This window comes from Sparus aurata, chromosome 12 (genome assembly GCF_900880675.1).
Source record: "Sparus aurata chromosome 12, fSpaAur1.1, whole genome shotgun sequence".
Lineage (NCBI taxonomy): Eukaryota > Metazoa > Chordata > Actinopteri > Spariformes > Sparidae > Sparus > Sparus aurata.
The window spans coordinates 2,730,363-2,746,116 of record NC_044198.1 but is presented as its reverse complement, the minus strand read 5'-3'; the positions used below and the strand labels follow the sequence as shown (position 1 = coordinate 2,746,116).

Genomic DNA, 15,754 nt, shown 5'->3' with positions numbered 1-15,754 from the left:
AGGGGTTTATCCTTCTAATAAACTTCCATACATACACACACACACACACACACACACACACACACATATATACATATTAACATATACATATGTATATATATATATACATATTAACATATACATATGTATATATATATTTATATATATGTTAATATATATATAAAGCTTTCTAGCAGCCTTGACACATCTCCGTGCTCATAGCTCATTGGCTGACAACGAGCTGCTGTGAAATTGCATAATGAGCGGGCTATCAACTTGACTGCGGGCTTCTTCAGGGCATGCGCGATTGTAGTTGGTTATTTAAAGTTCTGGAGCAGTCTTAAAGTGAAGTGTGTTTTTTTACACAGGCCGAACCATGATAGCTGTGGTGTTCAGCAGCCTTTTAGCAGGACTGCTGGCGCTCCTTCTCTACCAGAGGATGGCGTATCCCTTTTTGTGGGTGGATTTGATTTATTACTTCAAACTTCGGGGGTACAGGAAGACGTTGCAGGCTCGTATGCAGAAAGGAATCGTCACGTACCTCGACTGTTTTCTTTACCAGGCAAAGACGAACCCGAACAAACCCTTCATCATTTTCGAAAACCGGACTTTGACATATCAGGTCGTGGACAGGAGAAGTAACAAGTTTGCCAACGCGTTCAGGACGGAGGGCTCTCTGAAACAAAGAGACATTGTTGCTCTGGGGATGTTCAACGAGCCGGATTTTATCTGTGTGTGGCTGGGACTGTGTAAACTGGGCTGTGAGGTCGCCTTTCTCAACGTCAACATTAAAGCCAAGTCTCTGCTTCACTGCCTCCAGAGCTGTGGAGCCAAGACGCTTGTTGTTGGCGCAGGTATTGCACTTTTCTCTCACGTTTTTTGCGCAGTTTTGGCATTTACTTCAACTTTATCAATCCGCCCCACAAGCTCCAGTCCGACCATAGAGCCTCTCTGAGCCACTACTAATAACCCTGACAAGTTCCTCTACAGCCAGTCCACACATAACTGAAGGGGCTGCTGTGATAAACACACAGGAGGCTTTAAAACACACGCTTGCCTAGCAAAGCTGGATAAAGTCTATATTGGGGCTTTCCCCCCTGATTCAGTGTTTTCAGGATTTGAGTAGCTCGTTATTCGTGTTATTGGCAGTACAAACGCACAATGTGTGTTAATATAATAGATGTTTGGTTACCTTTTTTTCGCTAATTAGCCCTTTTAATTCCAAACCGGAAGTTTGCTCATCACCTCGGACCAATCTGGATTCGTTGATGTGTTAAAGGAGCACTCTGTAGTTTTGGGAACAAATTTTAATCAGCAGAAGAAAGATCTTCTATGAGGGAAACAGTTGTTCTCTGTGTTTTAATGATTAGGACTCCTAAAGGTAATTGTCTGTCAGTTGTGATTGGTGGATAACTCTAACTTTACAACTTTACAAACATGTAAAGTAATTGTTCAGCACAACACTCGGTGATGTTTATTTCATGTAACTGCAATGTAGTGTGTATATAGCCTAACATTAGCTTTTGACTAAGAGCAATTTAATATTTGCTACAAAAATCACAAAAGTGGTGTTCATCTGTAAGGTTAGATTGATGATCAAAGTGTGTAATTATCACACTTGTGTTTGCCACAGAAGTGAATTTCGGTGATATTCAAAAATCCAATTTAAATAATCCCGAAGGCTTTTCATTGAGGGAACTAGGGCAATGCTAACTTCCAGGTTAGCGATCGCTAAAACACTCCATGGGCTTCAGTAAACAGAAAAAGTCAAGCTTTGACAACATGAAGTTTTGGAGTGATAGGGAAAAATAACCAGGGGATGAGTCCCATTCTGCAGGATGGTTTGATTGGATTTAGCAGCAGTGCCTAAATGCACTAATCATCCTGTTATTCTATCCAAAAATTCTCACCATTCTGAAGCAAATTCATAATTGGTTGGGTCATAATTTCTCCAGATTACATAGGATTTTGTGAATGCCATTCTGCAGCAAGAAAAAGTAATCTCTAAAGAGAATTTCTCCTGACCGTCCTCCATGAACTATTGTCTGAGTTGATTGTGAACCCGTTGAGGTGAAAAAAATGGAGCAGCTTGGTGAAGTGCTGGTGTTATCTTCACACAGGATAGCGAGCAGTTCATTTTGTTTGGTTTTTTTAAATCTTTTTATTGAGTTCTGTCAACACATATTCACATTTCCGTTCTACATACACAGAACCCCCTTTTCCTTTTGTCATTTCAACTGAACTACGTTAACAACAGGAACACACAACTACAGCAGGACTAACAAACAGACAGACAAGACAAAAAAATTAATAAGTAAATAAATAAATAAAAAAAATAAAATTAATAAAAATAGAAATAAAAATAAAAGAATACATATATACCCACACACCATCATGGCATTCCAATGTCCACTGTAGTGGACTGTTACTAGAGGGTCGTAACATGGACATATGATATCGCAAAAATAAAAGCTTTTTTTTTCAAAGAAAATGTTTTCAGTATTCTAATTACCTTACAAAGATTGGGGAAGTAAAAAAAAAAAAAAATGTGATTGGACAATATTTTTTTTCCTGGTAGTCAGGAGGTTAAGACGTCTGCCGGTCTTGACTTGTTTGGTTGAGGTTTGGGTCGCAAAACTCGTCTGTTCTCGGGTGTTTTTGTCCAAAAATCACGCAGCGACATTACTCTTTCAGTGGTATTATTTTGACAGTGTTAAACTATCTCTGAAATGTTAAAAAAGCATGCTCAGTCCGGGAGCTCTGTCTTCACGCTCCTACTGTCTTCGCATCACGTGGCCCCCCGAGCAGTTCATTTTAAAGTTGCCTGTTCATTGCACAAAAAATTTGTGTATCAAAGGCTGATGCAGATTTGTCTGTGGACCTGGTAACATAGAATGAGACAATGAAACAAATTAGAGCAGAGGAACTGAGAGAGGGTCTTTGTGCTTTGGACCACAGTAAAGTTGTGAGAGTTTTGCAACAGGAGGGAATCAAGTGGAGTGTCAACCCACCAGCAGCATCTCACCTTGGAGAGGTGTGAGAATGAATCATCAAGCAGTACAGTAACTTTTCCTTGGACCTTTGATAAAGAGTAGGTCCACATTCTGGATTAAGTACTGATGAACTCAAGAAACTTAGTAAATCTTAATTACGGACTATCGTGATGGGAGTTAAAAATAACTGTTTTAATGACGTTCATAGTGTCTTTACTGCTATCATAGCAGTAAAGACACTATGAAGTTCATAGCAGTGCTATGTAATGACTTTATGTGTATTTGATTCAAATTATACCTGCTAGCCACTGAACAATTACTTGCTGGTTTGTTGCAGCCATTGCGTACACAGTCCCCTCCAAAACTATTGGAACAGTGAGGCCAGTGCCCTCATTTTGGCTGTACGCTGAAAACATTAAAGTAAGATTAGCATTTCTGCTTTTATTGCAGGTATTTATATCCAGATCTGTTACAAAACTTAGAAATTGGCATTATTTGTAATGGAAAACCTCATTTTTAGGTGAGCAAAAGTTTAGAAAACAGGTAAACTTAAATAATACTTAATATTTAGTTGCAAATCCTTTGCTTGCAATAACTGGATCAAGCCTGCGACCCACTGACATCACCAAACCTTTTCATTCCTCTTTTGTGAAGCTTTTCTGGGCTTTCACCACAGCTTCTTTCAGATGTTGTTTCTTTCCGGGGGATTTTTCCCTTCACTCCCCTCTTTAGCAGGTAAAATGCATGCTCAATAGGGTCTGGAGATTGACTTGGCCAGTCTAAAACCTTTCACTTCTTTCCCCTGAGGAACTGACCTAGCTCTTCCAGTAGTTTTGGAGGGGACTGTATGGTCTCTGTTTAAATGTGGGTTAACCTGCTAAAACTAGGTAAATGACTTGTTTCCATTAGTTGTAAGTGGCATAGCAGTGATAATGTTACAGTGGATTCTTAGATATTAGTTATTTCATGCTGTACCTGAAACTCGATGTCTCCTGAACGGTGTTTGAGTGCTACTTGAACAGAAAAATGAAAAGTTACTTTAACCCTATCATTCTTAAAGGTACATAATGTAGTTTTAGGGAATCATTTTGAAGATCTTTATTTTTTAAGCCTAAAAAACTAAATGAGCAAACTCTTTGTTTTCATGACCAAATACATTTGATAAACAAACTGACCTCAAATAACCATACAATTCATACTGTTTTACTTTGTTTATATGTGTTGGACCCTGCCACCTTTCTAGCTTCAAACATTGTTCTGGGACCTTATTTTCCTCTGAGAACAGCTTGTTTAATCAATTATGGAAAAAGTATATATTTCTGAGTTTGTGTTATTACATCATTTTAATATTGTACATATTAAAATTCTGAATTTGAATTTCTTCTCCAAAACTACACAGTGCCTCTTCAACTGTAACTATAACACATGTACTAGCATTGCACCTGACAAAATGGTGAAAATTAGCATGTCCACCTAGGTGTAGTGATTTTCATTACAGCCAATTGGAGCTGCAGCCGATAACCACCTGTTACTACTCCAGAGTCATTTGATCTGGGAATCATTGCCAACTGTACCCTTTCCACTGTAATATAAAAGCCAGATGCTGGCAGATGTTAGTGGGTTTTTTGTCCATTGGGAATGGGGTATTAGATGTAACAGCAATGTAGGCTTTGTTGCTTTTTTGGCTATGGTTTGTTGTGTGTAGTTCTTTTCACTGATAATTGAATAAATAACTACAGATACTGTAGTTATATTGCTGTGACAGTTAAAAGTTCCTGTAAACATTTTTTACTGCTCAAGACCAGATCAACTTGAAAGTGTCCGTCAGACTGAAGCTTGTAAAATGGGGATCTTAAACTTGAGAACTTGTGAGCCCCCTGAATTTTAAGCGAATCTCATTTTACTGTATCTAAATGTTACCCACTTAACTTCGTCTAATACTGTGGGTGCTTTTTCTACCAACTTCCACAAGCTTAACACAAGCTGCATCAGTTTTCACTTTTTAATTGCAATGACTGACATGAGATTATTCCAGCAAGGTCAAGGGGTTATCTGGAGATTGCAGCTGTTGTAACATCACTATCTGTCCTTTTCTGTGGAGTAAAAGTTAACATTTTTCAAGTAGGGCTATCCAGATGGAAGTTTCCTAATGCTATCAGCTATACTGACAGTTAGAGATCAAAGTACCATGCCATGACCTCTCTTATCAATAAGCACCTCTGTGTTGGAATGATTGCTGCCCTGAATGATGATCATATTGACTTCTTACCTGAATCCTTTCAGTGTCATGGTCTGTAAATGATCATGGAAGTTGTTATGACCCCAACCTCACCCATATATACACATGCACATCCGTAAGGGAGGACAAAATAGCAGGAACACTTTAGAGTACAGTTCAGTCTGATACAACACAACAGCCTCTAACTGAACTGTAGAGTGGACTGAACTGCTGTTTGTATGTTCTTGTTTATTGGCTTTCACTCTGTCGCTGCCGCAGTTAGATAACCTATTGTGTTCATTTTCTCCAGAGTTGGTGCAACTGGTGGAGGAAGTGCTACCTGCTCTTAAGGACAACATGACTGTGTGGGTGGTGGATCACACATCACCCTCTGAAGATTTCAGCAGTTTATTAGATAAGCTGGAACACGTGTCTGGAGAACCCCTCAGTGACCCCCCTAAAGTTGACATCATGTCCAACTTTCTCTTTATTTTTACTTCAGGCACTACAGGTACCGCACGATCATTGTATTCTTTAGTTATAACATTACCTACAGCTGGCCAGCCACCTTAAAATGCACAAAAAATCACATTCAAAATGATTTATGATTTATTGGATTGATAAAAACAAGCGTTACTATGGTCGTACAACAATGAAACACAAAGCAGGAGCTCCTGATACATAGGGAGTATGAATGACCCTAAATGTACTCAGTTTTGTGTACTAATGTTTCAAAACTGAAACTAGCTATTTAGCCAACAAGGGCAAAAAATCCCTGTTCTCAGAAACACTATTGGACGCTATTTAGTTGACATTCTGGAGATTTCACAATCTCTCTCTGCAGGTAGAGTTTGCCCAGTTGTCATGGAATTATACATTAAACAAATAAATGAGAACAACAGGTCCAACAGTCCCCTTAAATTCAATCATCCTAATCCATTTTCAAATGAAACTTATTTAAATCAGCTAGATTTGGATTTTTATTTGGATCTGCATCAAGATGTTCTCACTCATAGTTACCAGATACCTACACGTGCCTGGTTTCATTTATCAAGATCCATGCATTATTCCCTGAGAAATTAGTGAAAATGTGAAAAATCTCACAATGTTTCTCACAGAAAGGGAGAAGAGATTCCAGGATTCGTCCCTTTATCCAGATCCACAGCAAAAGTTAATTGGGTCTGTTCTGGGTAGAGACCCAACCTTCAAACGGGACACAGGCGAAAACATAATTTCCTGGGTGCAGGTAAAGATCTGAGCTCTTAAAGAGCAACAAATTAAAAAAGCTCCAGAAAAGCCACCAAATGGGTCTTGAGGTGAGACTGTTAAATCAGCGTTACATTTGTCATTTTCATGCTAGTATAAAGATACTAAATATATGTGCAATTTAGTAATAAATATCTGCATTGATTGAAATTGTTGCAATCTTTATGAACTGTGGGATAAAGATTTATACAGATCCCCAAGGACACAGTAATGATAAATGAACAGTAGTTTTCTTTGTAAATAACTATCAACAAATCGGCCGTTCCATGTAATTCACCCAAATGCCAGGTGTCTTCACAGTTCATGTCATGGATTTTCTAAGGAAAAATAAACATGGTGAAACTTTCAAATTTAGCTCTGAGGGCCAAACTTCCCCAAATCATAATTCAAAATGTATTTGGAGTACAGATATAGGATTTTGCAAGGTCTCGTGATTTTAGTTTTAAAATGATTGATTGATTGATTGTTTTAAAAGGAAATCCATGACATGAACTGGGAGGGCTAGGCCCCTCCCAGTTCATGTCATGGATTTTCCTTTTAAAACAATCAATTTGTTTAATTCGTATGACCAAATACTTGAAATATATAACGACATTCCCAGCAGCATCAGCTTTCTCTTTGTAAAAGATTAGCAAACGTTGGCCTGCTTACAAACTGAACTACGATCATGAACTTCAAACAAAATCTGCTGTACATTAATATTTCAACATTTCATGTCAAAATACAGCTCACAAAGCTGCTGGCAAAACTTGCTGAACTTGTTTTGAATTCCAAATTGATTATGTGGTACAAAACTCTTAAGGAATAATTTTTAAGTACTTTTCTAACAAAGAGCTTAAAATGGGTGAAGACAAAGGTTAAAAAAATGAAATGGCATAATATAGTCCAGCATATACCATGATCAGTCATGTCTTTGTTAGGATTGGGAAGAGAAGATTATAGGTTTATGAGATCAAATACTACAGGTCAAGTCCATTTAATTTATCATATGGTACATTGCAGTTTGGCTATACCTTGAATAAAAAACTAGTATGAAATGCAGCAAGATTGTTCGAAATACAATTTTTGTGCTTTCAGAACAGTAATGGAATAACTAAACCAGTGAAGGGATTCAAATGTCATAGAATCCCCAGCAGAATTTAAACCTCACATATACAGCATGTGGACCATTTCCAGTTTGTGTGCCATTCTCTTCTAGGTCTCTCCAAGGCAGCCCGTGTAGGTCATCTTAAAGCCATTATGAGTATGGCCTTCTTGCAAATGTGTGGAGCCACATCTGATGACATCATCTACATCACTCTTCCTCTTTACCACATGTCTGCTTCCCTGTTAGGGATTGGAGGATGCATTCACTTAGGTAAGATGTCCATAGCTGTGCAGTCAATTTAAACTCAACCTTCATAGTACTTTTTTCAAGGGCAGTCCCTTTCTACAAAAGAGTGGTGTAGCAATAACAACAATTTTTGTTGGTTAACGAAGGAGTTAGCATTGTCCTGGTTCCCTCGACAAAAAAACCTGGGGGGTAATCTTCACACATGGACACCACTGTTCTGATTTTTGACTCAGTCTAAGGCTATCTCCTCCAAAACTTGTCAGCTGCAGCAGCTGTCTGTCTGTTAACCCTGACAGGGTTGCTTGCTGAATTTTTCAGCCTCAGAGATTGTCACTTTTAATCAGCGTTGCTCTTGGACTATCATTGTAACTGATCAATAACTTTTTTGTGTTGTCATATCTTTGCAACTTGGGAAAGGGACTTGGAAAACATGCTCATGGAAGGTTATCTTTTGTGACCCATGGTAAATGTTGTGAAAGGGTCTATTTTTTTTTAGGCATAGACACCTTTATTTAGATAGTGGATAGATTTTTGAAAGGGGAGAGAGAGGGGGTGTGACATGCAGCAAAGGTCCTCTGGCTGGGATTCGAACCAGGGTCCGCTGCATTATGTGGCATGCGATTTAACTACCTGCGTGCCCAAAGGGTCTATTTTAATCCAAACCATGATCTTTTCCCATAAAGTCAACTAAACTACAACAGAAAAACTACAGAATATCGTTAGTTTCTCCTAACTGTTACTTTTGGATATCATATCTCAGAAATGTCGTGTATCATTTATGGAATCAGGCCTTACTGCAACAGTGCAATATAGAGTCCAGATCTTGTGCCCGCATCTTTCTTTCAAAAAGTATTAAATCATTTATAATAGTTGGCTTGACCATCAGAATCAGAATCAGCTCTGCCCACAGAATAAATACAGCTGAGACTGTGGCAGCATGACAAACATGCTACTTACTTTCAGCCTATTTCAAGATCCAGGGCAAATGTTGGAGGAAATTCCAGTGTTTCCTCTAGGATTTTTTTCAGCAGCGGGGGCAGGCTCTCCGGGGAGCCGTGGCGGCGTCAAGTAATGACACTTGACAGCAGATTTTACTTTTATGCCCAGCATAATCCCCCTTTTTACTGAATGGCTGGCATGGAAAAGGGCTCTTTAAAGGCTGAATGTAAAAATAAAAAATACTAACAAAAATACAACAATAAAATAAGAAAATGAATAAAACAATGAATAATAATTTCTTGATGGGGCTGTAGAATCAGTGGCAAAGATTGCACCCAGGCTCAGAACAATGAATTTTACTGGGTTTTGAGAAATATTTGAACAAGCTCATCTGAAAATGCAGTCAGCAGTTACATCATGGCGTGTATATATTTGCTTAATGCTATCAATTAGTTTACTTATGTTAGCGACACTGAGTTGAGTTGGCACCGGTTGGCATCTACTCCAAAGAGTAGATACTGGGCAAGATAGTTATTTAGTTTACCTCAGCACTCGCGACACCCGACCCAGTGCAGGACTCTGCTGTGAAGGTGGAGATATGACAATTTAAAAAAAAAAAAAGAAAAGAAATTTGAAGAAGTGGCAGCTAGGTGGCCGCCACTCCTAAATGAATGTAGAGGAAACACTGAACTCTCATTATGACGGATATCCTTTTATAAGCCTACAAGGAATTTTCACTTCCTCACATACAAGGAGACTAGGCAAAGGAAATTTCTCACCCTATTTTCTTTGTAAGCCATGTAGTATGTATTTAAAAAAAAGTTTTTAGCAGTACATTGTCTTACACTTCTTCCTGTTTGCCTTGCCATCCTGTTCTTTGGATCACAGGTGCAACATGTGTGTTAAAAAAGAAGTTTTCTGCCAGTCAGTTTTGGAAGGACTGTGTGAAACACAATGTGACTGTGGTTCAATACATCGGAGAGCTCTGTCGATACCTGGTCAACCATCCCACAGTAAGAACAAAAACACTGAAAAAACATTAGTCAGATTCTTCATCTCCCGTCATGAAATTTGACATGTCTGTGTAAGGTTACTGTTCTGTACATTCTCTACAAGTAATCCCATCTTTTTGGTCATCCCTTTGCAGATGTACTCATTAGCTTTACATCTAATGTTTAAAACCGTCAAACCACTGATCTATTGACAGAACATTTGGCAGAATACTCACACATTAGTAGTTAGCAGTTTCCTACTGCCATGATGAGAGAAAGAGAGCCTTTGGTCAGATAAACCTCATTTAGCTGTTAGAAGCAGTTTGCATAGTTACGCTAAATATTTTCTGGATCTGTTTATGTACACAGAGAAGCATGCAACATAAATCTTGTTATGCTTACACACTGGCTTGTCCAGAGTCAAATATTTCCCAAAGGTCAGACTTGTCCTTGAATAAGTGACAGTGATTTTTAATGAAGTCTTATTCTGCCTCCAGGTTCCAGAGGAGAAAGCTCACAGTGTTCGGCTGGCAGCAGGAAGTGGTCTCAGGTCAGATGTTTGGATGGAGTTTGTCAAACGGTTTGGAAAGGTCAAGATCAGAGAGGGTTACGGCTTGACTGAGGCCAGCATCGGCTTCCTCAACTACACTGATGAGGTTGGGGCGATTGGCAGGGCGAGCTATTTCAACAAGGTACAAAGTGTTCAGTAATGTTTCCTTCAAACCACTCTGCATTTATTTATATTTTGTATTTTTTGGAGATACAACATATGAGGGTTTAGATCACTCCTTTGTCATACTGTAAACACCTTTTCCCTACTTTTAAAATTTGCTCTAGAAAAGCAAAAAACAAAAAGAGAATCTCCAACCGATTTGGTGGTAACTCAGTTCACATCCACATTAAATGCAAATAAGTTGTGGAGAGAATCATCTGGCAGGGCTTTGAAGCTCAACTTGACATTCAAAAGACCCTTTGCTTTAAACTTAACTTGACATGGCCATGGTCATGGCCACCTTTAGGAAGTATACACAGGGTTTACTATATGTAAACAGCAACAATATGATGCTGATGATAATGTGGTCGATACTTCATGTCAAAAGTTCGACATCTTGGATACACTTTCCACCAACTCTGACTGCGTGTGACCACTAAGCATCGCAGTTAGTCCACCTCTCCTCATCTCACTTTAGTCTCAGAACATGGTCCACCTGTTCCGCCTGTCAATTGCAACAGCTTGATCTGAGATGTTGTGGTAGAGACAGGTCTCTGTGGGCACAACAGTCTCTGATTTCACGTTGTTTTGCAGCCTTAGTCCAATTGTGTCCTTTTCCTTTTCCTGTGACCAGACATCAGCCAGGAGCAGCCTTAAACCAAGCTGGATTAGTATGACTTGTATTCTGACTCCCTTCCTCTCTTGCCTGGTCCAAACGATCAGGTTGGATGGCTGAAAGACACCATGGGCCATGATGGTCTGAAAGTCTGCTGCTCTTAATCCAAAACATCTGCTTTCTTCTCCAATAGCTAACAGTTTTTCTGCCACAAGCAGTTTTTGTTTCAGCAATAGAGTGGAAAAAATTATGTTAAAAAAAACCGAGCTACTGGATGTTGCATCTTCATGCACCATTGTTTTTAACAATGATCTGGTAGTTTTATTTACTGAAATACATCAATGGTGATTTAACCCTGTTAGACAAACGCTGAATGCTAAAGCCGTGGCTCATCATGTAACAGGTACTGTCATGTCCTCTCTTTCAGCTTTCCATGCCCTTTCAGCTTCTGAGATATGATCCACAGACATATGAGCCAGTCCGAACAGACTCTGGAAGATGCATACAAGCACAAATAGGTACATATATCACATGACAAGTCCTTCAAGTGAAAGTCATCAAGTCTAATAAAGAAGTTTGTATCAGTGCTTGGAAATATTCACATTGAGGGAGGGTGAAAAGGGGGAAATGGAATGTATGGAGAATGTGTGTTCCTTTTTTGGAACTTTTCTCAGCTAAGACTGTATATATCTAAAAAAAAAAAAAAAAAAAAAAAGAGTCATAAAGCCAGTTGTCTTCGCAGTAGGTGTGTCTACTAAACTAACTTCATCCTGTCTCTGAGCACAGGAGAGGCAGGGATCCTGGTTGCTCCTCTCACAGCTATGAACCAGTTCCTAGGCTATGCAGGGAACAACATCCTGTCTGAGAAGAAGCTGCTCAGGAATGTTTTCAAAGCTGGTGATGTCTATTTCAACACCGGAGACCTCCTGCTCCATGATTACAGGGACTTTCTTTACTTCCGTGACCGCATAGGAGACACCTTCAGGTACGTAAACTTGTGACTTTCGCCAGTCGTCTGCATAAGTAGCATTAGAAAAAAGAAAAAAAGAAAGCGCAATATGTGGTGGTCGTGGTGGCGCACCACCACGAGCTAGTCAATGTGTGGGAAACACTGCATAAATAGGCAACTGAACCAGCTTTAAAATTCTGAGATGTCAATATTTGTTCACAAACAGTCTCTGATGGCCAAAAATAACAAAAGTTATTGCAGGCTAACTGTATCTAGCCTTGTGTCCTACAGGTGGAAGGGAGAGAATGTTTCTACCACAGAGGTGTCAGACGTTTTAGGTCTTCTTGACTTTATCCAGGAGGCCAACGTCTATGGAGTCACCATACCAGGTCTGTGGAATCTAAATGTTGCACTGTGATTAAGGGTTGGATCAGATTGCTTTGAATATGTAGTCAGTGACTGAATACAAATTACACGCCATTTCTGTAATTATTAAAGCATTTCAGCATTTAAAGTTGGTCAAATCAAATCACCCTCACAGAAACAGCGCAGGCATAAACTATAAGTGTGCTGTGTTCACGTATTGTATTGTTTCTTCAGATTTGTATTTTAGGCATAACATGAAATAAGATGAGATACACTTGGGCAATAGGGGTGCAACTGTATGTAGCTGACAAGACGGTACAGAGTAGAAAGTCCAGTGGTGTCTACATTAACACAGTGAAACACAAACACAACAATAAGTTACATAGACAAAAATGAACAGATTTAGGGAGGTTATAAAGAAAAAAGTGTTTAATAATGAGGTAGTAATCGTAAAAAACGTAAAGTCACACTTGTCTAACAAATGGCTGTATGTCATGTTTTACAGTGGTGTTAAACACTTTGAGTACCAGCAGCTCTGTCCACTTTGCAGCTTTATTGATGTTGCACTTCAGGCCCTCCATAGTCATTATATCATAGACATACCAAAGCAAGAAAATGGAGGCGTTATGGTTACTTTGCTAATTTTCATTGTGACATGGTGACCTTTTTCATTGTGTATATGCAGGATATGAAGGTCGAGCAGGTATGGCTGCTATTGTCTTAAAACCGGCTCACAAATTAAATGGGACAAAACTCTACAACCATGTAGTAAAAACACTTCCTGCGTATGCCTGGCCATGGTTTCTCAGAATACAGGTAAGTCTTTCAGATATTCATTACCTTCAGTACGTGTTTTTAAGTGTTAAGTTAAATTACTTGTTTGTATCCCTATCTGTGTTTTCAGACCTCTCTGGATGTGACCGAGACCTTCAAGCAACAGAAGGTGAAACTGGTCCAGGAGGGTTTTAATCCGGACGTCACCCAGGATCCCCTGTATTTCTTAGATGTCTCTAAGAAGGACTATGTTTACCTGACGTTAACTCTATATCAAGACATTGTGTCTGGAAAGACACATTTATAAACACTTAAAGGCAGAATGAGTCAAATGTTCTAAACACAGCATTCAAAGTCTTCCCTTCTTCTGGACTCCTGGACTTGTATGCATGATCTGGTACCTAGTCGTTATATTTTTACAGAATCCTGCCCTCATACCCTGCACACTGTTATTGGCTGGGGCCATACACCCACTTACCAAAGGTTGATGTCCAGAAACGTCCCGAATCGAGTAAGATAAAATAAAAAATGCACGCAGAGGACTGGGTCTCTGTAGATGCACCCCGCAGCACACTACTAGTGGTCCATACGTGATGATTGAGAGGGTCTGTTTTCCCCACTGAAAAGCTTGTTTTCACCCGTGTCCGTTTGTTGTTTGGTTGCTTGGTTTGTCAGCAGGATAACACAAAATCTACTTGACAGATTTCCATGAAACTTGGATTGAGGCTGGGTCTCTGCGTAGGTCTTTAGACTCTGTTAACTTTTGCTGTGGATTCAGAAAATGTTTTGTAACTTTTTGAGATTGGATTTTTTTTATTTTTTTTATCCACGATTGAGTCATTTGTCAGGAGTTATGGGTGGTTGGGCTCTTGTTGTTTTTTAAAGATCCTACTGATTTTGCTTTAAATGCAGGAGTACTGGCAGTCAGTGGGTGATTTGTTAATTTTTAACAAGGGGGATGGCCCAACGCGAGCATCACCCTGCCCCGACACACCTATGTACACACTCTTAACCATAACTATGACATTTCTAATTTTACAATTCCATTTTATCCAGTTATCTTCCTCCTCTACCTTCTACAATGGTCTTTTTATAACTGAATTAAAGTTTTGAGTAAGTACACCTTTAAATTGTATGCAGTGGACTGAGTTTATTCAGGCAGGGTTTCTCACACTTGGATTTTTTTACCATCTAAATTTCTTGAAGGACACTCAGTGAACATTGTGCAAAATAGTAGAGCCTGACCGACTTATTTGTTGGCCGATTTTATCTATTTATTATATCTATTTATCCCATATTATCACAGATATATCGGTATCAGCGAATATAATGTCCGATATGAAGACCTTATATTTAAAAACTACAAATACAGAATGGAGAAAGTCACTCCTGCAGGTTGCGTTTCGACGGGGGGTAAAACAGCTCGGAAATGTAACAGCTACCTCACTAATGGTTAAACTATAAACCAGCACAAAAATGACAATTACCAACATAACATAAGCCACCATGTTCTTAACAGGCACACTAAAAACACTCACAAAAAGTAACATTTAGTTTTAGAACATAAATAACAAACTTACTATTAATATTAAACTGTCAGAAAAAACTCATCTGAAAAAAATTAAACATTACTGAAAATAAACATGTGCGTCTGCTACAGGTTTCTTCCGCCCTCCGCACGGCATCATAACGGGAACGTTTCAGAAGCGGAGTCTTTTGCCTGCCAGACTTTGTTGATTTTTTTTTTTTTTTGTTTGTTTTTATACAGTCGGGAGTCTGCACAGAGTGTTTTATTTTGAAAACTGGCTCTATGCTGTTTCCGTGTCTCTGACTTCCTGTTGGCTCGATCTGCTCTGTGCAGCTTGTTGCGGCTTTCGTCAAAAATAAACCGGGCAGCCGGGTCACAAAGCAGCTGTGCCCGGCTTGACTCCACTGTGCGTCGGAGCTGATCGTGGCCACTTGTGATTTTAGCACACTATCTGCTAGCAGATGGAGACTGATGTCAGGTTAACAAGGGGGATGCTTTTTGGTAATTTTGCTAACAAGGGGGATGGCATCCCCCCTCATCCCCCCTCAAATCGCCTGCTGCTGCTGGCAGTGCTCCAGTGCAGCACAGAAAAATAAGCTAAAATGAATCCATGTTGTGGCCACATTTCCATTAGTCTGTATTTAAACATGGATTTTTGATCAGTGACCAAAGTGAGGAGTATAATTTAAAAATGTTGGGATTTTTAAATTGCAACCCTTTAAAACTGCTCTCTCTTCCCTTATTCTCAGTTTCCATACATGTACGTCAAGGAATTGTGAGCATTTAACCAACATCTATATCTATCTGTATCTATCTGTGCGATAAAGTAACATTGTCCTGTAATTTACACTAAAACAAGTCAAAATGTAGAAAATTAAATAAATAAATACAACTGTGGAGCAGAAAAACCTTTTCCTGCTTTCTTATCCTGTTAAACATTCAACCTACACTCAGTGTATACGGTGTGTGCAGGCACACTGTATATAACAGTGACATTTCTTTTTTACACATTTTAGTTTAGTGTTTTACTAACATTGAAAGGGAATTAGAATGTTTAACAATTTGACAACACCGTGAGAAGATTCTTAA

General features: G+C 39.1%; 1 protein-coding gene across 1 annotated transcript; it reads left to right on the top strand.

The window, feature by feature from the left end:
- Window positions 1-235: 235 nt before the first annotated feature.
- On the top strand, window positions 236-13,478 carry LOC115593223 (long-chain fatty acid transport protein 6). The gene is made up of 10 exons (XM_030436677.1): window positions 236-833; window positions 5,501-5,701; window positions 7,655-7,813; window positions 9,617-9,741; window positions 10,218-10,412; window positions 11,476-11,566; window positions 11,835-12,033; window positions 12,289-12,386; window positions 13,049-13,179; window positions 13,268-13,478. The coding sequence occupies exons 1-10, from the start codon at window positions 356-358 to the stop codon at window positions 13,442-13,444; spliced, it is 1,854 nt and encodes a 617-aa protein (XP_030292537.1). The 5' UTR covers window positions 236-355; the 3' UTR covers window positions 13,445-13,478.
- The last annotated feature ends 2,276 nt before the right edge of the window (window positions 13,479-15,754 follow it).

Excerpts from the sequence above, each read along its gene's own strand:
- LOC115593223 (XM_030436677.1), top strand. The coding sequence starts at position 356 with ATGATAGCTGTGGTGTTCAGCAGCCTTTTAGCAGGACTGCTGGCGCTC. Across the intron at positions 11,567-11,834 it reads ATGCATACAAGCACAAATAG|GAGAGGCAGGGATCCTGGTT; the intron begins GTACATATATCA and ends CTCTGAGCACAG. Across the intron at positions 12,387-13,048 it reads CTATGGAGTCACCATACCAG|GATATGAAGGTCGAGCAGGT; the intron begins GTCTGTGGAATC and ends GTGTATATGCAG.